This window comes from Pyxicephalus adspersus, chromosome 2, assembly GCF_032062135.1.
Source record: "Pyxicephalus adspersus chromosome 2, UCB_Pads_2.0, whole genome shotgun sequence".
NCBI lineage: Eukaryota > Metazoa > Chordata > Amphibia > Anura > Pyxicephalidae > Pyxicephalus > Pyxicephalus adspersus.
This window is the reverse complement of record NC_092859.1, coordinates 47,671,240-47,697,089: the sequence shown is the minus strand read 5'-3', so window position 1 is coordinate 47,697,089 and position 25,850 is coordinate 47,671,240. Positions and strand designations below refer to the sequence as shown.

Genomic DNA, 25,850 nt, shown 5'->3' with positions numbered 1-25,850 from the left:
TGCTGTCAACTTCTACTGCTGCTTCAGGATTTTATATATGAATATTTTATATATAACTTGGGCTTTATTTTCTTTTTACTTGTTAGATTGTGGGATCTAAAACAAAGGTTCTTCGTATTTTTCTCCAGTCTCAAATATTTTGTATTTTGAATTGGTATAATGCCTGTCTAGCAAAGGAGTTTTTGCAGAATAGTACTATTGCAGAATATATTTGAACTGTATACAGTAAACATAAAAGTAATCGTAAAAGTATACCCTGGCTTGTCCTATGTGTTCCTATAAATTATTTCTCTGTAAAGAGCAATATTAGACTTAACACCTAAGCTTAAAGCATACCTAAACTCAGAATTTTCACTTGGACAACGACAACCTTTTTATGTAAGGTAAAAATTCTGTTAGTGTTTAAAAACAAAATGGTGCAGCACCTTACCCTAGAATGAATGGGAGCGCAGAGGCCCCCCGGGATACCTACGTCACAGGAGGCTCTTGGCTGCTCCTTCTGTGCATGCCCATGCATCTCAAAAGAGAAAGAAATTTCAGATCTCACGCATTCGTAGTGAGATCAGCAAGTTTTTTTCCCATCCACGTCACCCATTCGCGTGCCTGTGTTGGAAGAAAAACCCGGAAGAACAGAGAGAAGATAGCAGTGCCTAGCGCGCCGACCTGAAGACGGATGCTGGGACCCAATGGAAGAACCCTTCGGATGGAAGGACTGCTCTGTGGGAGTGAAGGTAAGTGTATTTTCTTTGCTTTGGGTGTACTTCCTCTTTAATTTTTTGTCCAGTGGCAGGTCTATGCACCATGAAAACATGCGCTGTCCTAAAATGTCTACACTTGGCCAGATTGTTTGACAGTTCTTAAATGAATGTGGCTTTTCATATCTTCAGCAAATCATACTGTTAAACTTTACCCATCACTTACTTTAGTATTTTCCATTTTCCTACATATTGGTGTGATATAAGGAACAGCCAATCACTTCAACTAAACTTATAGGTAAAATGTGCATGGGTTCAATAATTTATTTAACTGTGTATTTACCTGTTTACTTGGAATTCATTTTTTTTTAAATAATAATTCCTGTTCATAAAACTCTTTTTGATAGTGTGTCTTGGCTTTTGGCAATTGACAAGCATAATAGTTAAATTGTCTGGAAACCAGAACCTGCAAATAAAATATGGTATGTGGTCAACCTTATCCTGTCTACAAAAGTGTTTATATTAAACAATACATTTCTATATATTGCCATCACACTTCACAGCTCTGATATATAAATGAAAAATGTTTCTTTACAGAGAAACTGTTTTGGAAAAATAAACAACAAATTTGATAAGAACTTGTGGAAACATTTTGGCTTTCCCACGTTTCAAGCTGCAAATCTTAGTATGACTTGAGGCAAACTGGTTATTATGCTTTTCGCAGAACACCATTTTTTCACATTTTCTCAGTACAGCTTTTAATATAGTAAGTGACAAGACTAGTGGGATTTACCACTAATACTCTGGCCATTAAATGAAATTACAGGTGATTTGAGGTCTGCCGTGTGGTGTCTAGACGGTACTATGTTCCTGGATGTCCAAAGACGCATAGCCTTAACTTTTCTCCATAGTGACAGCTTCACCTTTTTTTTTTTAGTAAAGAGATCTAAAAGTTACAACAATTTAACAATGTGTAAGAAATAATTTTGTATGGTATTTGTTTTTTATTCAATTTTTTTTTTAGTTTTTCTATTGTGACTGTACATTGATTTTTATGTGCAAGGTAAAAATATAAGGTCATTCTGCCTAGCTGCATAGGGGCCCTTTGTATTCCCTGTAAAAAGCCTGGATATTTTTATGCTTGTGTTTTTAATATGGTAGTGACTCATGGATGGATTTACCATAATGTTCAGTAAGTGATTCTTCTCTGTATAACTGTTATCTATAAATAATCCTTTTTCAATTATCCTATGCTCAGTTGAGTATGGTTATTATTCAGTGTCCTATGCCACATTCCTAAATATTTAGCCCTGGAGAAGATTCTTACCCACTTTGGGCTACATAAGTATGCAATAAGTTTATTACATATTACAGAGTTGTTCACAGGTTTTGCTAACAAGTCAATCTGCCAGCAGAAGTAAAAAACTATTGGAAATATTAAACCTAATATATATGTGTATAGTTTCCTTATGGTCACATTTTAACAGTAGATAATTCAGGTTCAACTTTTGCAATGTTTTTGATCGTCAACAAAATGTCCAAAAAATTGCTTTTGCTCAAACATTTTTGATCAATACTTTGGCAGAATTTTTTTTTCCTATTTTAACCAGCTGGTTAACAATCATATACAGAGATAGCAATATAAATTGTTTAATGAACAAGTGGATACTACATTGAATACTTTTACCAAAGTTTCTAAAAGGAATTATTTCATTATGGTTCATTAAATCAACCTCTAGAGAAAATGTGTATGCCTAGCATTTTCATCACAAATTAAATTAATGTGTAAGTTGTAGATGTCCAAAACAGATAACACTTGCAGTTACTTTAAATGTCCCGAGTTTCTAGGTGAGAGCTGCTCATTCGTATTAATCATGGTAATCTTTCTGAATGATGACAGGAATGTCCATGTCAAGGACTCTAATAAAAAGCTTGGATTAGCCTACAAAGGCTTTGTCACAAAGGCTTCAACAAACACCTGCCACCCCTGACACTAGTAATACAATAATACCCCAAGAGAACCTGTTGGCCCACCACAACATTTTCATACTTAAACCTTGTTTGTGTTTTTTTTATTGTTGTTTATATGTTTATAGGGGTAAATATTTTCTTTTGTAGTTAAGAATTTGTGGATTAGTATTTAAAGTAAATGTTAATCCCAACAGATATTTAGTTTGCGCTGTGTATCATAAATAATTTACATTCAAATACAACATGCTTTTTAAAAATGTAATATGATGCAAAGGGAAAGGTGTTTTTGGTAATGCTTTGTACATTTAAAATGTACATCGATACAACTTAGTGGTTAAAAAACTAAAATTTTAGTATATTTACAGGCATGTTGCTTACATTTGGTTGGATTTTGGGTAGATATGTTCTGTGATACACACACACAGTATTATTAGTATATCTGTGTATGTGTATTACGTCACAAATTTGTTATCTTGTTTATAAGCAGTATATAAAGCAGAATCCACTATAGGCAAGTATCAGACAACATAGTCATAAAGAACCGACTTAAGCAATCTTCTTGAGAAGCTTATAGAAATGTGTATCTTCTTACGAAGGGTAATCTTTAGTATAGTGTAATACCAAACACATATACCATTGCAAGGTTCAGATTCTTAAAGCAAACATGAACTGAAAGATTTGCTTCACTTTGATCTTTGTTTTGTTCTGTATGCCCAAATAACTTGGGGGTTGATTTAATAAATTAATATATGCCATTTGCCCTTGCAAAGGAATTTTTATTTGGTTTAGTAAATTAGTCATAACATTGCTGACTCCCAACTTTATTTTATTTTGATTTGTATGAATAGATATTCTTTGCACATTCATAAATATAACCTAAAATGTCCTTGTAGTCCAAATTCATTTAGCATATCAAATTGTTTTATTAATGAACAATATCAGTGCATCTGCAGAATGTAATATTGTCTCATGTGTTCTGTTTTATGGTGGCTGGGATTCTGTACACTCTGTGCATTTAAAAAAAATAAAACTTCCTGCATAGCTCATGAATCAAACACATTTTTTCCTGACTCCAAAGCATTACTTTTATTCTTTAATATAATCTGTTAACAATATTAACTTCACATAACTGAAAACATCTTAAAATGTATAAACAGAAAGTGTTTGAGGGGAGCTCACCTATACATTATTTTTTAAGTTCAGGTACACTTAAAAAAATATTTCCCGAATGAGTAATAATTTTAGACTGGGACCTGATCTGGCCTGGCCATCTTAATAATGGGGCTGTGGTGAAATGAGACTGATTTATGCTCCTAAGAATTCTTCCTAGAATTGACTGCCCGACTGCTCAGTTGTGATTTTCTCCAATTTATTCTGGTGAAACTACAGTAGTTTACGTTACAATGCATGATAAATAAAACGCATTCATAGAGATGTAATATAAGCATTTTAGGAGCTATATTTTTTTAGAATACATACAATACTTTCTTAGATTTTTTTTTATGAACAGAAACTTAGAGGCTGCCATTTCTCGTTCTTCATTCAGCAATTGCTACTTGGCTGTCTGTCATGCTGACCCTCATGCTTTAAAGCTGATTCTGGGTGCGTATATGCAATTTTTGCTCTAGTACTCATTGTCCAAGCCTATCCCAAAAGAGTTTATTGGTGATTGTACATCTGCACAGCCCTCATAGCCAAAGAACTAGCAATTTAAATAAGAGTCAAGAATAATGGCAACTACAGCCAGTGAATCCACATTTCTAAGAGAAGGTCAGCAAATAAATAGGGTACCTTTGTTGTTTAAAAAAGCTAGTTACTATACTTTACTATTACTTAGTCAAAATTGTATATACCAATAGTCCATTTTCAAAACTGATGTTTTTATATTACAATATACATTAAACATGTACATTTTTGACAAAGTTTTTCCCAAAAACGTAAATGTTAGGAAGCCTTTTTCTGAAATTTTATGAAGATTGCCCAATTGATAAAATATAGGAATGTTCTAGGAGATTGGGAATAGCTAGAGGAATAGTTCTCTCCTTGTAACAAAAAAATAAGCTGCCCTATTACCTGGGATGAACATGTCTCCTTTTCAACTCCCTGCAATGCATCAAAACCACTTATGGTAGCTCTGTTAACCATAAGATATAAATCACATCTGAAAACCATTCCTGATCTACAAATACTCCCTGCCTATTCTTGTCAGATGACATGTGTAGAATTGACAATTTAATAAATGTTAAAGAGACACGTCTGCTTTCCAGGAGCCTTATATTGTTTCCTGAGATTTTCATTTTGCGTATGCTTACAGGGCTGTCTCAGCAAAACATGGGATTGGATTGTAATATAAAATATGGAACTATGAGGCCTAAATGTTAAATATGTTGCTGAATTTTGGTGTTTATGCAATTTGGCATCAAGAAATGTATATAGCCAGAAAGGAATTCCTTTCTATTTTTTTGTACCGAGGTCTGTAGGGGGTCCCAGGCAGAAATATTAACTATTTCTGATGCATTAAAAAAATAATAAAATGCTGGATTTGGAGTTTCTGGCTTATTTAGGCAGGCTTCATCAGAGCTTGAGCTTTCTATAAGCATGTTAATGTTTGTTTAAAGCTATAACCAGTAATTTATTAGGATCCATAATCAACATTCCCAGATTGTATTCAGGGTGCTTTGTTAGCCCTCTGTTTAGACTAACTTACAAACTAGGATTAAGAAATGCTCGGTGTTTGTCAGTTTAAAATGCCAGCCTCTGATGTCAGCAGCCCTATATGCTGAAGGGTGATGGGTGATGACTAAAGTGATTTTTGCCTTAGGATATAACAAGATGTTGTATATACATTAGTTGCTTCTTATTTTTATCTATAAGATAGAAATGAGGGGTTGTGCAATTCACCAAATAAAGCTTGGAAAGTTGCTAGGGGTTCCTTTAGCAATGAACCATTTGTGCTTCTCAGGTAACTTTAACTGACACCAAGGATCTTTATGGCTATCTCTAAGGGTGACATTCCTTCAACTGACCACCACTATAATGTACTGTGAGCTGGGGATATAGTAATTATTAAAGCAGTTCCCTAAAGACCTAAAAGTTATTTCAAGGGTTCCCCCAAAGTAAAAAGGTCAGGAAACTCTTGGGTATAACATTGTTTGAGATTTCAGTTTCAGAAGTTCAGTATAAGGGACAAGGACACTATCTTTAGGACAAAGACATACACAAAAGAAAGCAACTGATGCAGCCACCAAGGATGAGTAGGCTCATTTACTTTAAAAAAATATATTATTTTTACCTGGAAAATCCTATTTTCAGGAATAATTTCTCAAAACAGCACTTATTTTTAGCATGCGTTAAAAAATATAGCACATCTGGGAACCAAAAGAGTATTCCCAGGACTCAGCAAAGCATACTTAGCATTTACAGCCGTCCCCAGCAACCAATAAGAATTTAGCCCTCCCCAAATCCTATGCCTTTTATTTAATATTGTATACGTTTTCTTCTTCTGACAGCAGCTGTACAAAGGAATATGTTTACGATGTAGGTGTCTGTTAGTAATATGGTCATATCCCAAATATGCTAAAATGTTGTCATTGTTAAAAATGTAGCAGGGAATTTGCCAGATAGACATGTATAAATCAAGTTTTTTTTTTTTTTGTTTTTTTTTCTAAACAGACTCCTAAAGGGTTATTGGACAAAAAGAGTCCTCCCAAAAATATTTCAGTTTTTTGTAGATTCTTAAATGTTAAAACCATTTAATGGTTTCCTCTATCCCTCTGTGATATTGTTATACCCAAATTCCCAGAATATACCTCTTACAATGCTGCTCTATTTTCACTATTTCATTTATTACATTTATAATTTATTATTTTTACATTTCTTTCATGTTATGAAGAATGCAATAAAAAAGGAGTGCACACCCCAGGAGTGGTAAACATACAAATTAATTCTGGTCAAGGTTCAAAACAAAACTAGGAACTATGAAATGAATCCTTAAGAGCAAAAGTGAGACTTGCCATCATACTCCACCTAAACCACCCATTCTCAACTAGGGTTTAGTGGAACCATTGGGTTCCTCCAGAGGTTGAAGTGTGGCTGACTGGCCTCTCATCTTCTGCTTTTTATTGTAATGGTTAATAAAAATATGTAAATGATTACTCCAAAGATGTTGCAGAAAATAAATCCAAAATAGATGCTGTTATCATTGTTTTCTTATGATTAATGACTATCAAATCAGAAGACTCACAGTTCACATATTTTCAGTTGCCTAATTATATACATATGTCTATCTGGCAAATAATTAGATAATTACTCAATAGAACCTGAAAATATAAAAATCATTGTTGAATATTACTAAAAAACAAAAACAGTTTTGTATCCCTAGTAATATACTATGACTTCTACACCAGCCATTACATTATCCTTTTTTTCTGTTATTCCTGGGTACCCTGTCCTAATCCCTAATTGCTACTTGTAAATATCATGTTATAAAATATAAATGGATTTGCATAACGGCAGTGATTATATAGATGTGAGAAATATCATTAGGATTGATGTTCCAGAAATAAAAATGTAATCCCAATTTTAAACACTTGGAGAAAGTCTCACTAGACTTAATTAAAGCACAAGCATGATTTTTTTCTGCACTGAAATAACAGAGGAGTGAAATATAATCTCAGTGGATAAAATATGAAAGGTATATACATAATGTGATACAGACAGTGTGTGATGTAGATTAATGAATTGTCCTGGTTTCTGATTAAGTTAGAGTACTTCTAAAAATAAAATGTCAAAACGTTTAGTCCACTGAGCACTGGACTGCTAAATTATACATAGTTTTATTAATCATTGGGAACTCGTTAGTTTTTTTTTTTTTTATTTTAACAAAGCCTGTTAGTTTTTTCTTTATCTTCAGGAATGAATTTACTTTTTTAGAACTGAATTTCATAACCCATCACAGGTGTTTTTAAGAGAGTCAAGGTATACTTGAACCTCCTCAAGCTGTAATAGTTGAAATAGTTGAATATTTTTTTGCATGACTAATGTTTAAAGCAGATATGGGTAAGTGCTTTTAACATTCTGTTCACCTTCATGGTGGTATTCCTTTAAAACCTTATTTTAGTCCCCCATTTCCATAGAGGTTATGTGCTTTACCTTTATATATTGCAAGCAGGACGGCTTTTTGTTGCAGAAGATATACTATTTCTGTTTTGCAATTAAAGTTTCTTATTTAGTACTTCAAGTCAAGTCATGGCTCGGTGCATGGATGAATAAAACCTATTTACATGAGTGGGGGTCATACTACACTGCCCAAACAAGTTGTCCAAAGAAGAAGAGTCAGGAAAAAAATCACATTTTTCATCATCGATGTCACAATAATTTATGACTTTTAACTTTTGGGGGTAGAAAAATTGAAGATAAAAAAAATTGTACACAACATTATTATATTTCTTTAAAGTCTATATATAGCAAGAACATTAAAGCATTTAAAATGTTTTTCATGAATTAGAGATGTATTGGAACCTTTAAGTTTTTATTACAGTGGTCTTGAATAAAGAAAAGCATCCGTTCTATTTGTTCTGGTGACCATTGTCACTATGTAGTATATATATATTGTCACTATATAGTATGCATAGTAGTATATACAATGCCAATTTCTTTGACTGGGAAGAATTCCCCACTTAGACATTTGCCAAAGCAAGTGGTTAAAAAAAGCTTCCAGTGGGGTCATCTGCTCCTGTAAAAATTGTTTAAAGAGAAAATTGCTCTGGTTAGTGTTACAAAAGTTTGGCTTTGCATATTCTATATTTAAAAATGTGGAAAGCAAAAGAGCAGATGTAGGTTGAATCTTTTTTTTTTCTGCAAACATTTATAAAACGTACCAATGACTTGTTTGTGGAGTTCCACTTTTTGGAGACGTTTGACACATGTGCAGGGTATATGATTATGGTATTGTTTCCAGATAAGGAAAACTCTACATGTATGGTCATGTAGCCTTGTTTCCTTGTTTACAGCCAGTAAACACAAACTGGGTAAAAGGTTTTAAAGAGCAATAGTGCATATGTTCCTTCAAACCTTGTTTGACTGCCGACCCTTCTTCAACCTGTAAATCTGCTCTTCACTTTTACTCCATGCTACTATTTTATTAGTACTACACCAGCTGGGTTTGCTAATTTGTTCCCTAATCTGTTGCTATATATAATAAGGAAATGTTCTCTTGAAGAATTTGTTACAAAAAACATCTATGTTTTGCAAATTGCAAGAACACCAATGTCACAGACAATGATGTCAGGCATTCATCCATTTTTCAAGATAATTGGCCTTGGTGATTTTTTTCTTGGGTAGTATTTTCATTTTTCCTCTGCATTATGAAACAAGTATTTGTATTAATACATGACAACTCCTGGAAATAAGTGTTCCTAGTTCAAATAATATTACTGGCAAAAAATGTAAATATTTAAAATGCATTTTCAATATTTAATTTGCTCCCTTATAAAGAATTATATTAACAGGGTAATATTTGTAGGGCAGCAAGATTAGATTATCATTGTTCATAAAATATGTATGCAATTAAGGTAGCAAGTGTTATAAAAATGATAAGATATACAAACTAAAGGCCATACTGCAAATATGTATAGCACAAGCTAGTTTTCTACTGCTTACATGGATGGTTTCATCCAAAATGTCATTTCAGATTTTTTTCTGAAATATTTTCAGATCTGAGCAGATATTCTGTTGCTATCCCTTTTCATTTTGTCTCTACAGTCTAACCATCATCCTATATCTACCAATAGTTCAGCTCTTAAATGTACACTAGGTAGTGGCCATGTTTTGTTGGTATGGCCGGTGCCTTTAGTGTTGTGTAAAATTTATGGTACGTGAGTTCCATTGTACCTTTTCTACAATGTATTCTCTGTAGAACAAGTGTCAGGGATTTATAAGCCATCCAACAAGCTTTTTCCATAAACAGACATATTGCTTTACAGTTATAGATAAAATGTCCCACCGCAGCAAACTATAACCTCCATAAACTACCATCATTAAAGTGATTTAGGCATATTTAAAGTTTTGGTACGTTACCAAACAATGTACAATTTTTTTGTTTGTTTTTTTTCTTTTTTTTTTCTTATCAAATTGTTCTGTTTAGCAGAGCAGAATGGCTTCGAAGTGTGACTTCACCCTATGTAAAGTCTTTAGCCTTTCACATACTTTTTCTTATCTAGAAAAGTATACTGTTTTTATAACATCTTAACTATCACTGAGGAAGTTTGTGACATGTATGAGAAAAGGTTGTGGCTCAAACTTCAGTTTCTGGTTACAGATAAACTGCAGGATCCTGTTTTAGCAGAAGTAATAATTTAGACCTCGGGTAACTTGCCCAGCTCAAAGGCTAGGTTAGGCCCAACCACATATGGCCCCCCTAAACACTTCCCATGGCTGGAATCCCCTTCTTAGGATGTCCCAGGATATTTATCCCTTTCAGTGAGCGAGGTAAAAAAACATCTCTCACCTAGATATAGAGAAATATTTCTAGCAACAGGAGGAAGCAAGTAATCCCCAGACTGGGATATTTACCCTAAACAGAAATAATTCCGATCTCTTAGGAGCTGTTTACAGCAGTTAGGCCGGATAAATTACCCTAAATCAGGATAAATATTATATTTCCACAGCTCTTTAATGCTGATCTTTTGGTTTCAGTAGTTTCACACAAACACCTAAAACATGCAAACAGCTAACGGCAGCAAAATTTGTGATCACCGAAAATAATGAAAGGAAAGAGAATAAACGGACTAACAAATAGAAACTAATGCAGCTACTACATCTAAAGAAAATAAATCTGCCTTGTATTACATTTTTGTGGTAAAATTTTAATTGATATGATACACCAATTTGTAAACCACACTTGTAGTACAGTTTTCATTTATGTGTTTGTATTTTCTTAAACATGCAATGTTTGTGTAGGCTAATACCCATAGGCTGGCATTTCTGTTTCTGATGATCCTTGTGAAGCGTGACCTTCATGTGTAATACCGGTATACCCATGTGCTTGTCAGACATAATGACTATAATATTATAAATACTTGCTTGGGTGTGGAACATAGATGTATAGCAATAGATGTACTTGGCAACTATCACGCTTCAGGAGAAATTCTTCAAGTATCTCATGTGCGCACATAAGAATCCTATTGATGACAGAGGTGACAGGTACTGATGTCATGCAATGATTAAAAGTCAATAAGTTTGTGCTACAATTCTTTCCAAGGGTTAAATACCAGGGTGTTAGCTTTCATAGTTACATGTAATCGTTACATTTTAAAGCATCAGGTGATAACTAACAGTATTTAAAGACCGTCTCCAGCCGCAATTTTTGAAGGCCTGGGTAGAATTTAGAAGCATTGGAACACCAGATAACTATGTATTCCTATGTGTGCCATTGTTTGGGAGATTTCCCCTCACTTCCATCTGTCAGGCTCGGGACTAAACAGGAAGTGGCTGAACATAATTCCAATGAAGACAGCTATAAACATTTTCTAGCAGAAAAAGGTGTGTTCAAAATTTTCATAAAATGTGGTGAAAGAGAAGGGGGGTAATGTTAAAAACAACAAAATTGTTTATTTATCCTACATGTAAAAGTTAAATTTAAAGACTACTTAGGATGCCATGTCCAAAATAATATGAAGCATGGAGGGTGCCAAGCAGACCCCAAAAGCCCTACAATTTGAACCATTCCCCTTTGGAACTGGTATCCAACTTTTGATATCAGTTGTGGTTTCCAGCTTTAAAATGTATGCAGCTAAATTTAGTTACTATCCACCTGGCACAGCTATGATTAAGGTCTTATTTTCCCCGTTTTTTCCTGATATATTTTATATTTAAATTATTCTGATTTAAGAAGAATACAACAGGGACTTTCAGCTTTATATGTAGGTAAGCAGCACCTTTACTCTAATTACTGTGCTCGTTTGTATTTAAAATATAAGTTTCACCTTTAATTGTGTTCTGGTTCTACATCCCTGTGCTCTTGAAATTAATCTTTTTCTTTTGTGGAAACCAAAGCTAAAAAGAAAGCAGATCAGTAGTGATTAAATTTTTACCAAGTCATGCCATTGTTCTTTATTATAGCATGGTACAGCAATTACATGAAATGAGGGGTTATTGAACTTTTTATTAAAAAAAAAATGCAACTTCCCCATGGTCACATAGTAATTAAAGTTTAAAAAAAGGACTTTGTTCTGCCAATGTTGCCTATTCCCCTAGATATCCTTATACATGTTTCTTTGCTATATATATATATTAGTTTCCCTGTCTTTTCGCATATAATGGCCTTATGTCCTAGTTATTGTCTTTTCTTTTTCTTCCTGTTCACTCCCACTTCTCTAAGTATGACATTCGAAATACACGTAAGCCTTAGCTGCTGGCTGCAAATGCCTGGACAAGGCTGTCTGCTTCCCTTTGTGTTTTACATCACTTCTGGATAATAGTCATATTGTGTCTTTTTTATTTCTGACACACTGTTAAATGTCAATTTGATAAGCACAGAAAAAAAATAATAGAGGATTTTCTTATGTCATATTGATAGTGTTGGCATAAAAAAGGCATAGTTGTCAGTCATTTCAATTTGCTTGCCGAAACTTTTTAAAGAAAATATATTTCACCATTAAAAAAAAGAAACTGCAATGCAATATTTTTTAGTTTTTTTTATAGGTTGGCATGTGACAACGAGTAAAAAACTGTGCTTTCTTTTAGCAGCTAAATTTACATTACCTTATTTGGAACTCCACTCTTCCTGTATATAGATAGTGCTTATTTTATTATTTTATTATATAGATGGTGCTTATTTTGCTCTGTTTGTTTTTTATTTTACTAATTTCTGGTTGCACCTTGCAATATACTGGATAACTTTTTATCTGGCAATCTGTATCTGCCTTTTTTACCCTGAGGAAACCTTGAAATAATTTTGAGGTCCATATTCCACAATAACATAATATAACCGATGAGCTGTTAAAAACTGTAAAAAAAAATAAGAGAAGGTATGTCTAGAATACTTGACACCCACAGCAGATTTTTTTCATACCACTTCCTTGTTCAATATACCCTGAATTATTGTAAATAAAACACATACTAATAGGCAGAAAAACTAAATGGAAGTAAGATTTCGAATGTTTAGTACCACTAGTCATTAAGTAGAAAAGTTTTACGTTATGTTGGTGCTCAGTGTAGAGATACCTCCTTTAATTGAGGGTGATTGAAAGAATACTCTTCAATCACCACCAAAAAGACCCCTTACAATGGTGATCAGTGTAGGTTTAAAACCCTAATTTAGATGAATAGATATGTTCACTGAGAACTTAACTTTAATTGCATTTGTATTTGAATTTGTGCATGGTTAGCCCTAAAGAGGAACTAAACTGAAAAATAAAAATCACACCTTAAATTCCGCAGATCCCTTGATTTTGCTGCAGCTTTCCTTGATCCGCTGTCCTGGAATTCCCCCTTCCACACTGGGCGCCGCATTCTCCAGCCTTCTTCCTTCCTCCTGCTAGGTCACCTGATCTTTTACTGAAGGCGGAAAATCGCATGATATAGCCTGCTGTAAAAGGGAAATGTGCATGCATGAGATCAATATTTCTTTCCCCCCAGTGTAGGAAAATGCCAGGAGTGGCTCTGCGTTCCCATTCAGTCTTGATTGCCACGGTGAAAAGAAGATTATTTTTACTTTATATAAAAGGGTTGTCTGCCCTTTTATGTAAAGTAAAAATGTTGGGTTTAGGTCCACTTTAAGATAATTTATCTCCACAGTTGTCACAGGTACAAAAGAAAATGCTGTATGAGGCACAATTAGAGAGGTAATGGATCCAAGACATGCTGAAATACCCAGCCTCATAGTATGAGACACGCGTGTAGCAATATGCAAATACTTGAATATCCAAAATTTTGGCCACAGGTTCCCATTAAGAGCCATTTCAGACTTGCAATTGACTAAAACCTTCTGCCACAGGCTCAGGCATGGCCACAATGGATGGCACTGCAATGTTTTGTATCGCACTTTATGTTTCTGTGCATTGCAGTAACATGTGCAGTTCACTTCACATTACTACAATGCACTTAATATAACATAATAATCCCTATATGTTAGAAAAAATAATGACTTGTATCACAGAGTGGCTACTGCACAGTGAATGTTCTTTATAGACAATACAGTATAGTATAAATAGTTTAATAAATCACAAGGAAGTACAATGCAAACTCAACAGCTGATAAGATGCCCAACCCCATACTGGATCCTGTGATTTACAACATGTAAATATGCAAGAATAAAATTTACTGGTAAAGGCCATTTGCCATTGTATGTATGTGTGTGTATATATATATATATATATATATATATATATATATATATATATATATATATATATGATTTATATAAATAAAGTGAACATTTATATTGGTAGGGGATTCTTAGTCCTTCAAAAAGGCAGTATTTTAAAAACTATCTACAGGAACAAATAGCAGGGGTGTTTTAAATGATAGCTATTGTTTTACTGGGGTTAAAGTATTTCACTTGCTTGTAGCCATTGCAACCAGAAGGCCTTCAGAGAACTTACAAGGTGAATAAAATGTGATTTACCTAGGAGAGGGTGGGGATTGCGGAGTTTTCTCCAAAAATATGGGTTCTACTTAAAGCTACAGAATTTTGGTAATTTTAAAATTTCACTAATCACAATAGGTGCAAACTAAGGCAAAAAAAGGTTACAAGGATGTCTCCCCCAATAAAGAAGCCAACATGCTAGAACAAACCACTTATATATAAATGTATATGTGTGTTCAGCATGTGTAAACAGAAATGTTTCCTTATAGCAACCAATCAGAATGTTTGCTGTAGGAAATGTATCAGTTTACATTAGTCATTTGCACTGTCCTGTTTTGAAAAGGGAAAAAAAAGAATTTAACTGTAGATGTTTTGTTGGCACATTATTTTACAGAGGCCCACAAGAAGCTAGTACACTTTTTAAACACTGGCCCCCCAATGGGTCATTACCTTTTTAGCTAGTAAAGACTTTTTGTGTTCTTCTTTGATTTAGTTTTATCCTGTTACTGATACCGTTTAATTTATGGCTTAGCACTGTCAACTGCTATTAATATTATGTCTGATTTAACTGCCTCATTGACTAGCAAGGATAGTCTCAATGGTCCAAATAGATTGAATAGCAGCAAGTATTCGATAGCCATAAAGTTAGAAAAATCCAAACACTACTATCAAAGCAAATCTAAACTTGGAGGAGCACAGAAAGGGCTTTGTGAGAAACAATTTTTGGTAATTCTGGGATGCAAGCATATTGGAGTTGATTTACTATTATACCAAGTTGAATTATCAGCTCTTAGGAAGTGATCTATAATAGTTCACAGTACAAAGAACACCTAACCACGTGCAAGATCTAAGAAAAAAAAAGTTTTGAACATGACTGGATAATAAGCAGAACAATGTTACCAACTAAGTAAAATATCCCCTGCTAGGGGATAACTTTGCTATGTGAACTTTTACTTTTAAAACCAATAGGCTTCTTCCAGCAATTTTATTCATCCAAGTGTTGATGAATTTTTTATTATATTATTATGTTTAACAGTTATAATTATTACTTGTACAGGCATTGCTTGTCATCCAATTTTTTTTTTCCTTTGCTGTCAGTATGAACACATTTCCACACCTTAAATGTATTTATCTCTAATCTTAGTTTTCTCTGTGACGCATACAATAAAGATGCCAACACAGTACTTTACAAAACTTCCTGAAACAACAATCTATCCTATATTGTGAAATGTAGTCAAAGGTAGGCTTGCCTAAGGCAATGATTTGAAGCCTTTTGAACCATTACTGTTTGTCTGAACAGTAAATGGAGTGACCTATTGAAAATTAGAGCTCAATCAGAGTTCTGTGTTCGTTATTTAACTTGCCTAAAGCTGCGTACACACCTGCAACACAGAATTGTACAGAATTGTGCACAATATATTCGTTCAAAATAATCGTGCATATTTGTTAGTCGTTCGTTTTCTAATGATAATAATTGCAAGTGTGTACCTAGCTTTAGCCATGTTTCCTATCTTGTGACATTGTTTAGTCTTGTACCTTTTTGTTTAATGTGTATCCATTGTTTTGTGTAATCTATAGCAGTTTTTGCATTGTTTGCCTGATTTCCACAGTTCCTTGTAGCTGCCACAATGAATATTTTACTGCAGTCCTCACTACTTCTTGCTGCTTCTTCTGTTCCTATCCCAACCTGCATTATCATATTACCTATGTTGGTTTGTTTCCTAGACTGTTGTTGGCCTTTGCTGTGTCTATCTAGGTTACCATTGTCTGGTTATTATTTGCACAGCTTTTAGTTTACTGTATAGTTTATATCCTGCTTCCCTCCTTGCTAGCTTTATGTGTTTCATTCCCTAGTTTTCTGTCATTTAGCCATGCTAACTTAACTAGATGTTTGCAGTGTGTCTCCTAGGGTTCCTCCAGAGGTAGATGTGGAGGTTTCCCAAAGATCTGAAAGATATTTCAAGGGTTCCCTCATGTTGAAAAAGGCTGAGAAGGGCTGCTCTAGGTGGTATTTTTATCTGTGGCTCTCTCCCAGTCTTTCTCTTAACATCTACTACTGACTTTTTTAAATTTGATTAGTTACAGGTGAGTAGAAGATCAGACTCTCAAGTAAATGGTCTAGGGTCCATCTGATTACTGGTACTTATTCATTCTGTAATATATGGTCTCCCTAATAAGAGTGATTTTTACTGATGTCACCAAAACTGAAAATAGAGTTCTTTTGGTTAGTGAGGCTGTTCATTTTAGCAATGTGAATGTAATAAGGCTTGGGAGATGGAATGTGTGCTGTAAGGCTTTTGATAAAAAGCTGGTCAGTACATTTATGCTTTGTTTACAGGATACACAAAAATTTTGGTGAACCCAGGGTCTCTATGGGAAATTTTATGATTTATTGAAAACATTGTGACATTATGTTTATTGACACTTTTAGATTCAGGCAGCTCTAGATTAGGTGACCTGTGTACGTTACAATGTTAAGCCTTGGAAAAGGCTTTCTTCATGCTACCTGTGACATTACGGTGGGGTTTACCACGTCCTCAAGCCAGTGAATTGCTGCTCTGGGAGAGACGCTACATGTAGCATCTACTATTCGTGGCTTAATGGAAAAGCTGCTTGCTGTCAAATCTCTAAATGCTGGTTCCTTAAGAGCCAACTATGTAGTTTCATTAGTCAAGCACCTGGCAAAACACCAGCCACTGGGGGCCACAAGGGATTACTTGATCCCACAATAAAACTGAACTTACCTTTAGGCTCAAAACATAGGTTTTGCATTGTATATGCAGTACCAAAAACTCCAGCAAACCTCACGGAATGGGCAAAAAAATACTTTAGAAGGCAGAAATATAAACATACCCTAAAGGAGGTCACTTCATACCACAGTTGACATTTTGTCTATATGCTCAGCGCAACAAGACTGACAAGTACAGTAAATAGTGTCAGTATGCTGCAATGGTCCCCATTGCCTTCTTTGTGATTTCTGATATATAGACCTCTAGAAAAATGCACAATTTAACTGCCAAAATTGTTTTACTGTACTAATAATCCAACCATTAAATTATTGCATTTGCCATTTTGAAAACAGAGAATGAAGGAAAAGTAAGTAGCTTGTGGGAGTAACCAATCATTGTTACATATTAATTCTTCATGTTACCTTCATGTTCTTCATAAAACCCCTGGGTGTGACAGGGCAGTGTCCCTTGAGTACACACATCGGTCCTCTTTTTTTTATCCAAGAAGGTCATGAGGAGGTATGATATTGACCTGTGAAGTAGTGTATGCAACACTACAAATAATATCACTGAAAAGGGGAATGTGTTTTATCTGTACATTCAACTTGATTCTGCTGAGTTTGGTTAGAATATGAAATGAAGAGGCTAGAAGAGGAACAGACAGTGTGACAATCAGGCCATGCATACATACAACCTTCTATGCACCATGTAAATGCTTCCAATGTAAAATTAAATTGTGGATTTTTATCTTTGCCGTTTTATAATTTATCTGTCTATAATGCAAGCACAATAAAGTACTACAAAGATTTATTTTCCTGTTTCTATTGTTAAAAAAAATAGCATTTATTGATTTTTCAGATTAGGTTATATGACACTTTAAACCCATTTACAAGATGCAATTAAATTAGTAATTACTGTTCATGTAATATTTACATATAAATACACAATTCCAGCAGGATGAGGGCATTAAAGCAAATTAAAACTAATGATCTTTATTATGCTAATTTTGCAATATAACTAGTATTTCATATACCCCTCCTTCTTCTTTAATACTCCTAAAGTGTTATAAATGATTCACTTCCTGTGACCATTGACTGATATGTGGCACATTTACAATTTTGCTACAGAGCAATAGTAAAGGCCCGGACTAATTGCGCAGTAAATTTGAATCCTTAGCTTTTCTGTGGATGAAAGTTAAGCTACATGTCTTCATGCATGAGTTCCATTAGTGGTTGGGTAACACTTTTTAGGGTAGAAAACTGTGCAATGTAAAGAGTAAAATATTGAAAATGACTTGAAGTTACATTGAAACTGTCCCAAGCCCAAAAAGTGAAAGTTTGCTTATATTATATAGAAAATCACTATTTTAAATTGTGCCTAAGCAGTTTCCCTAAAAATATCTTTTGTTTTGAATTTCCACTGAAAATCAGCATGGCACTTTCTGGTATGGGGGTGTGCCAAGGCACTTCTGTGCACACAGCTGTATATCTACTATGTGAAATAGTATTGTGGTATTTTAAAACATTCATCTTTTTCTTTAAGTTCATAAATGTACATTTGAAAAGTTGAACAGCTTTTGTAAGACAGTAGAAGAGCTGGTTCAAACACAGCTATACACATGTTACCTGAAAGAGCTATTACATCTGTTCTACACCTGTGCACAATGTGCTTTTTTTAAATGTCTTCTTTAAAAAGTGACAGAGAATAATCATAATAATGAAGACCTGTTCACATCCTGGTCTTGTTATTGTGATAGAGTCTAAAGGGTTATTTAATTGTATATTACATGTTTAGAGTTGGAGAACTTGAAATGTCAGTTAAACAGGTTTACATTTCTGGTACCTTGTAAAGTGACTGGAATTTTCTGATTTACTGGAAAAGAATGACAGGAACTGAAAAAAACTACTCATTTTGTTATACAGCATTATTATTATAAACTTGTTTGTGTGTTCATATTAACCATTATAGTTAAACTAATTGTGGGACCAAATTAAAACCCCTGATATAATTACTATACCCACCACTCACAGTACATTAATGTGGTGGTCAGTGGGAAGAATGCCTTTTACATTGCTGGTCTTTGGGAAGTTTGCCTTACAGATAGCCAAAAAGATTATCGGTGTGAGTTAAACTGACCTGAGAGGCACAAAATACTGATTTTTCAAGGATCCCTTTGCTTCCTCTTAAAGAACCCTGGTTAAGAAACACTGCATTAAAGTGTTACTATGACCTACTAATGCAGAAAAGTTTACTTTAAGCTATACCTTTTATTGTCTAACTTGGGTTTTTACAGATCAAATATTTTGGAAATGCTTTGAATCCCTTCTTAAAGCTCTAAACAAGTTAAATAAAGCCTGGCAAACGTTTTTAAGGCGTCCCAAAAACTTGCGTCCTTACTTAAAAAGCTAATAAATGGTAAATTAAAAAAAGGAATAATACTGTAAAATATTCTAGTAAAAGTTACTAACTAATGAAACCTTTTTGCTTGCCAATATAAAGATTGCAACTTCTCAGGAGAAAATGCTTGTTGTCTGGCAAAATTGATCCTCTGGCCTAATTACACTATAATCGACTGACCTGAAACAAGAATCCAGCTTGTTGAAGTCAGAATACCTGAAATGTATGCCTGTTCCAGATCACTGCCTTAAGAACAAAGCCACTTGATCAACATGGCAACTAACATTATCAGAAGGAGAAATCAGCAATGACATTCACGTTTCTTACAGCATATGATTTCTTTATTAGGTAAATCACATTTAGTAATGGAATTGGCTATTTTCAGTTGGTTTTAAAGAAATGTGTTTTGTTTTTTTTTTGTCATTCAGAAATGATACAAGCTTTATTGATAAGTGTTGGAAGGATGTACGTGTTGGGGACTTTGTCAAGCTGTTCTGTAACGAGATCATCCCAGCGGACATACTGCTTCTATATTCCTCCGATCAGAATGGCATTTGTCACATAGAAACTGCAAATCTGGATGGAGAGACAAATCTAAAGCAGCGCCAAGTTGTCAAAGGCTTTTCAAATCAAGTAAGTAAAGTGGTTAGATGGCACTTTTTATGTATTTAGGATTCAATTTTGACACTTTGAATCTAGTAATCAGCAGCCATACCTAATGAACTTTATTATAATGTTTACATTCAGTAATTTTTTTTCTGAAGTAAGCAGTCTTGATTAAAGTACTATTCAGGTTTTCCCAATCAATATTCAGGTGTGCTAAATGAGAATGAAATGGGAACATAACACTTTTTCAGAGCGTTCTTACCTCTACTGTGACATAAAGGCTAAATTACATGGTGAGAATCTGACTTTGTTGCCTCATTGTAATGATCATTAGGTTCAAAAAGCAACTCCAGGCAACAAAGCAAATTAGTCTGTGAACTGGTGAAGAGGAACTGAACTCAAGTAAAGATTTGCAGTGTTCTAGGAACATTTTAGAAATATTACTTGTGCCTGAGCAGCTCTACAAATAATACTTTGTTTTGTCTGTATATCTTCCTGAAAAAACAGTGCACTTTCTGGTATGTGAGTCTGCCTAAGTACATCTATGTTTAAAGCTTTTCATATCTGTATATCTACATTGTGAAATGAAGGCAACTTTGCATCTGACTGCTTGTTTTAAGTGATGTGGAATGACATTTTTTTTGCTTCTTTGCTTTTTGCTTCTCACTGTTCTCTTTGCTGGAGGTATTACCATGAGGAAGCAAAGCCCTCTATTATGGGGCTCACATCCACATAGACCACCAATGCAAAACAAAGTATGGCTTCCAGAGTTTATTTTCTATTTTTTGCCAAGGAAACATTGCCATTATCCTAAAGCCAGAACGTGCACTATGTATATGCATTGATAGAATTTTAAAGAATCCCTAGCAGTTGTATTGACCAGACATTCTGATATTGCTTTATTTTGAACTCTATTGTCTTGTACAAGGTGTGTTGCCTTCTTCCTTAGCAGTGTTGAGGGCACGAAACACTCATATACAATTGCATAGGCTCAGATTTACAGGCTTTTAATTTAGATCCAGCTTAGGTATGACATTTTAGTGGTTTTAAACACAAGCAATTTTGGTTCCTTTTTGTTTTGGTCAGCTGCAATACTTCTGCAATACATTTTAACCAGTTTTATTATACCTAGTTGTGTCTGAGCTTCATAAATCCAGGCCCCTCTATGTTATGTAACAGGAAAGTTTTCTATAGTTCTATCCTGTTAGTTTGAGGCATGGAAAGATTTTTCACACTACGACACAAGAAATTATACTGTCAGAATCACAAAATGAGGAAAACGTGGAAAAGCCTAAATCTTTATCTGTATGTTTAGATGTAGGTATTTATTGGCTGTGCAAAAAATCGGGATATCCCTGCAACACACACATAATGGGAAAAGGTACAGGAAAATACCCCATGCCAAATATCCAATGTGCTTGGACTGATATAAAAAGCTTAGATCAGGGGTGTCAAACTCAAATACACAGTGGTCCAAAATTAAAAATGTAGACAAAGTCGCCAAACTTGAAACTGAAATAGCACCGCTACTACAATTCCCTGCGTCAACAAAACAGTCCAATGCGGGGCCACGCATAGGCAGAGAGGCTGCTGGTCTATAGACGCGAGTGATGCCGCTACTACAATTCCCGGCATTGCTTGTGTCTATAAAACAGTTCAATGCGGGGCTGCGCAAGTGATGCCGGAAATTGTAGTGTTATAGTATTTCAATTGCAGCAGCAGGCCAGCTGCAGTTCATATTTAGGATTCCTTTGGGGGCCAAGAAAAAGGATGTTGCAGGCCAGATTTGAACTGCGGACCAGAGTTTGACACCCCTGCCTTAGATCAACAAACTGCCTGCTTGGACTGAATTAACAACACTTTTTCTAAACCGAATTTCCAGCCTCCATTGTGTGTGCCACCTGATGGATTTCAGAACTCTTCTTCTCTATATACTCCCTTTCCTGTCCTGCTCCACCTGCATGCATTGATTTTTTCAAAGTAAATGAAAAGAAATAGTTCTGTGGAGATACCCATGAACCAAGCTTCCAGCAGCTTCCTCTGTAAGAATGCTCAGCCTGCTGATGATGTCACAAGGAGTAAAAAAAAGATGGCGTTTGCTGCAGGCAAGAAAAAAAAAATAATATTACTGGAACATACCCTAGAGGGTGTGGGATGTTTTGTGGTCAAATTTGAACAATGCATGGACATACTCTTCAAAGGTCAGGAAGAACATTATGTCTATTTAGGTATTAGACAGTACCATGACTGCAAATTAAAAGAACCTGAATTAAAAGTGTGCTTGATTTAATTTTAGTATATAATCATTCTGAATGCACTTAGCCTGAACTGAGTACCCTTTGTATGTTAATTGTATGGTCTTTTCATTCCCCATATAAGTTTCAGTATAACACTAGCCTAATAAAATAAGCTCTGCATTGAAGGTTGAAGAAGTTTTAAAGTAACCTCTCTCTTTCCTGTATGGCTAGTACCAAGGTGACCCTGATATTAACTTTTCCTTTAGAAAATTTCTCTTGAGCTGTGAATTTAAAATAAGGTCTAATTTAATCTACTCTTTTGATACTGTTTAACTTTGGAAGAGCACTATTATGTGCCAGATAAATGCCATCTTCAACATACCAGAGACAGATGTCATTAGCGTAAGCGAGGAAAAAATGTAAAAAATCAAACTTTGTAGGCGGCGAACTTTGCATTCAAAAGTTGTCATTGTTGCCTTTGTGTGATAATTGCTCTTCAAAATGACAGTCAGAGGTAGAATTAGTACACAGACTAGGTTGAAGGAATATTGCTTTCTGACAGCAGGTTATCGAGAAAGAGCTATCACATTTAACCTTGTTCTTTTACACGTTTCTTTATTGTTACTTTTCTAGTGTGTAATCATCTTCAAAAAGGTTAAAGTAAAACTGCAATTTTTTTTTATGTTGCCATACACCTTAAAAAAATAATAAAATAAATAAATAAGTGATTTCTGCAATATTCCTTTTATTCTCAGCACCATCTTACACAGACTTACTACTCCATTATCTACCACCATTTGCCTTCAGAGTTGAATGGGGACACTCAATATCCAACAAAATGCCCAGGCTGTCATGAACACACTTCCTGGGTGTTTGTCATTATGCAGCTTAGGTACATATTTGACCAGCTGGTGGGAGAATAATGATTAAAAGTGGGGATAATAATGATACATGTAAAAACCCAAATGCTATAGTTACTCATTGAAAGACCAGGTCCAGAGGTGTCTGCAATGTACCTCCCTCATCCTGCACCATAGGCCCATTAGTCACCCATTATAACCATATGCACTGGTCACTACAGTTGCCTACACAGAGATGGATTATGTCTGCTTGTCCAATCACTATCTAACATCAAAGACCTCCTTTGAGGTTGCCAAACTGGTTGATGACCTAGAGAGACTTTTAGATGACATGTGTTGACAGTAATAAGTAACTTTGGAATTTTTTCTTTCTCGCTCATTAATCTTCCTTTTTAAAAATGAATTTCTGTTCTTGTTTTTCTGCAGTGTTAGGTTACAGTATGTGTTAATTTCCTGACAGCCCACACAAATGTATTCTTATCATACACTGACACTAGTTGCTATGCAGCGTGAAACATCTGTAAATTCTGCTTTTGTAGAGCTGTGTTAGCTAACAATGTTCCCCGCTGCAGACTTTGAGATGCCCAGTTTGAAATCCAACCATATGGGACATAAAAAATAAAAAAAAAACCTTCAAGAGTGAATTAAAAAAAATGATGCTTCGTTTACCTAGTACAAAATATACCTCACTGGGGGAACAAAGAAGCAAAATGTATTTATCACAATCTATGATTGAATTATCCCATCACATATTTTTGGTCAAATATTATCCTCTACTCAAAAATATTAAGTCAGGTAAGGTAGGTGACCCAGTTCTTTCTTTCAGAGATTACACTATAGTATTCTCTGTGCTTTCTATTCTATGGTCTGGTCATTTGCTGCAGCCATTAGAAAGAAGGCTTTATATGTTATATATTTTACCATAAATATCATGAATTATGGTAAATTCACCAGGAGGAATGAGATTGCTTCTACTTAATCAGGAGTGGAACCCAATGTAATGGTAAGTAGTAGGTTTTGTATAGATACATTCAGTAAATCAGGAAAATCTTGAGCACAAGGAACAAAAGCTAGTAATAATTTCTTCTAGCATCTGCCAAGATTTGGATGTGTTTCCTGACCCTATTTACACCCACTTTTCCTGAAGTCTTCTAGCATTACTTTTTGTCAGTGGAAGTGTGATTCAGAAAATCTGAGATGATCCCGAGTGCCACTTAATCTTTAAGCCCCAACATTCATGACCTCCAGGTAACAGGCAGGATGATATAAAGATAACAGATGGTATTGGACCAAGGAGGAAGCTGGGCAAGGTGTTGGAGCATGGGGAAAGTCGGCAAAGCACAGGCACTACTTTAAAGCAAATAGGAATAAATAAAGTAAAAAAAAATTGGAATTCTACCTGAATGTTTATTATACCCTTGGAAACAATCAGTAGCACTGTTTTTACAGATAGACATATAAAAAGGATCAGATCTCATACTGTTGAATTATTGGTATTCATAATAGTTTCACCCAGCATTTTATTTTTGCACTAAAACATTAGAGCAAAGACATGAAGCAAAATTTTTTATCATTGTATGCATTTTTATCCCTTTCCACTTTGAAAATGCCACTGGTGGATGCAAATGGAGAACATTTAGGAAAAAAGTAAAGTTTTTAAAGAATTCAACCAATTAGTTTTTATTTTACTCTTTACCACTGTGAAGTGGGCTCTTATATTTTTACACATACTTTTTACCTTATTTTTTTATGTTTATTAAAAAAAATGCCAATATTTGTATTAGTATGGGAGAGCATGTGCCTAAACATTATCACATGGGAGAGTGGAAGTCATTAACTCTATGGCACAGAGTTTACATAGGGTTTTTACTTGGCACTGCTTGCTTTGAATCTAGCAGTGAGGAGTACAATGAAAGTAAGTATAAGTGAGGTGGGGGAACTAAAAAAAGAACAAGTCCCTTTTCATGAATGGCCCATTGCAATCAATCAAATTCTTAAGATAAGATATCAGCTAGGTGGCCAACTCTTGGACTTTCATTAGGATCAGTGACGCAGAAAAATTCCACTACAATGAAGAAAGCAGAGCCTGTGTTGTAATCAAATATGGCTGTCCTATATACACATTTTACACTGAGACAAAGTTTGACACAATATTAAGATTATTTCCATGAAGGTAATTTTTTACATTTACATCTAAAATGAACTAATATAAAGAAACTTTCCCGTATTATCCTTCATGAATATAAAAATAGTGAATTAGCTCCATTGTTTCCTATGTTCTCTGTGACTTTTCTATTATTGCCTGGAATACCCAGTTGCCTTTTGTTGCTAATAAGTGAGAATTTTCTTTATTGTTGTTGCAATCACATTTCCCTAGGCACATGACAACAATAATTTTTCCAGCACTCTGGCTACAAGACCCTTTTTTAATGTACAGCGCTGCGTAATATGTTGGCGCTATATAAATCCTGTTTAATAATGATAAAAATAATATTAATATTAATAAAGACATATGCTTTGTCTGTTCTGGCTGCCAGTAACCTTTTTTCAATGCTCTCACCCAAGCGGAATGTAGCAATGTAACCGATAGGAAAATTGCTTGCATATTGTTAAACTTCAATTTTAGTTAACAGCCTTGCTAGTGTCATTTGTTGACCTAAGAGTAAAGCTTCTCTTATGCAGTTGTCACCACAAGTGCCTCCACTGGAAAAACGTATTTTTGTACTGGTAACAATGTTGTAATTTCTCCTTACTTTGTGGTTAGCAGA

General features: G+C 34.7%; 1 protein-coding gene and 1 long non-coding RNA gene across 9 annotated transcripts in view; one reads left to right on the top strand and one right to left on the bottom strand.

The window, feature by feature from the left end:
• The window catches only part of LOC140323540 (uncharacterized), a 32,239-nt gene extending 19,063 nt beyond the window's left edge, over positions 1-13,176 (bottom strand). For 2 of the 3 annotated variants that reach the window (XR_011919397.1, XR_011919395.1), the window contains exon 1: positions 13,093-13,176. This is a non-coding gene — a long non-coding RNA (uncharacterized lncRNA). Of the gene's footprint in view, positions 1-11,650; positions 11,721-13,092 lie in introns of all 3 variants that reach the window. The other variant, XR_011919396.1, reaches the window with a different exon arrangement.
• Positions 1-25,850, top strand: part of ATP10B (ATPase phospholipid transporting 10B (putative)) — a 239,451-nt gene that overhangs the window by 169,615 nt on the left and 43,986 nt on the right. For all 6 annotated transcript variants that reach the window (XM_072400705.1, XM_072400704.1, XM_072400703.1 and 3 more), the window contains one exon: positions 19,808-20,012. In XM_072400705.1, the coding sequence (XP_072256806.1) occupies positions 19,808-20,012 (205 nt within the window). The remainder of the gene's footprint in view (positions 1-19,807; positions 20,013-25,850) is intronic.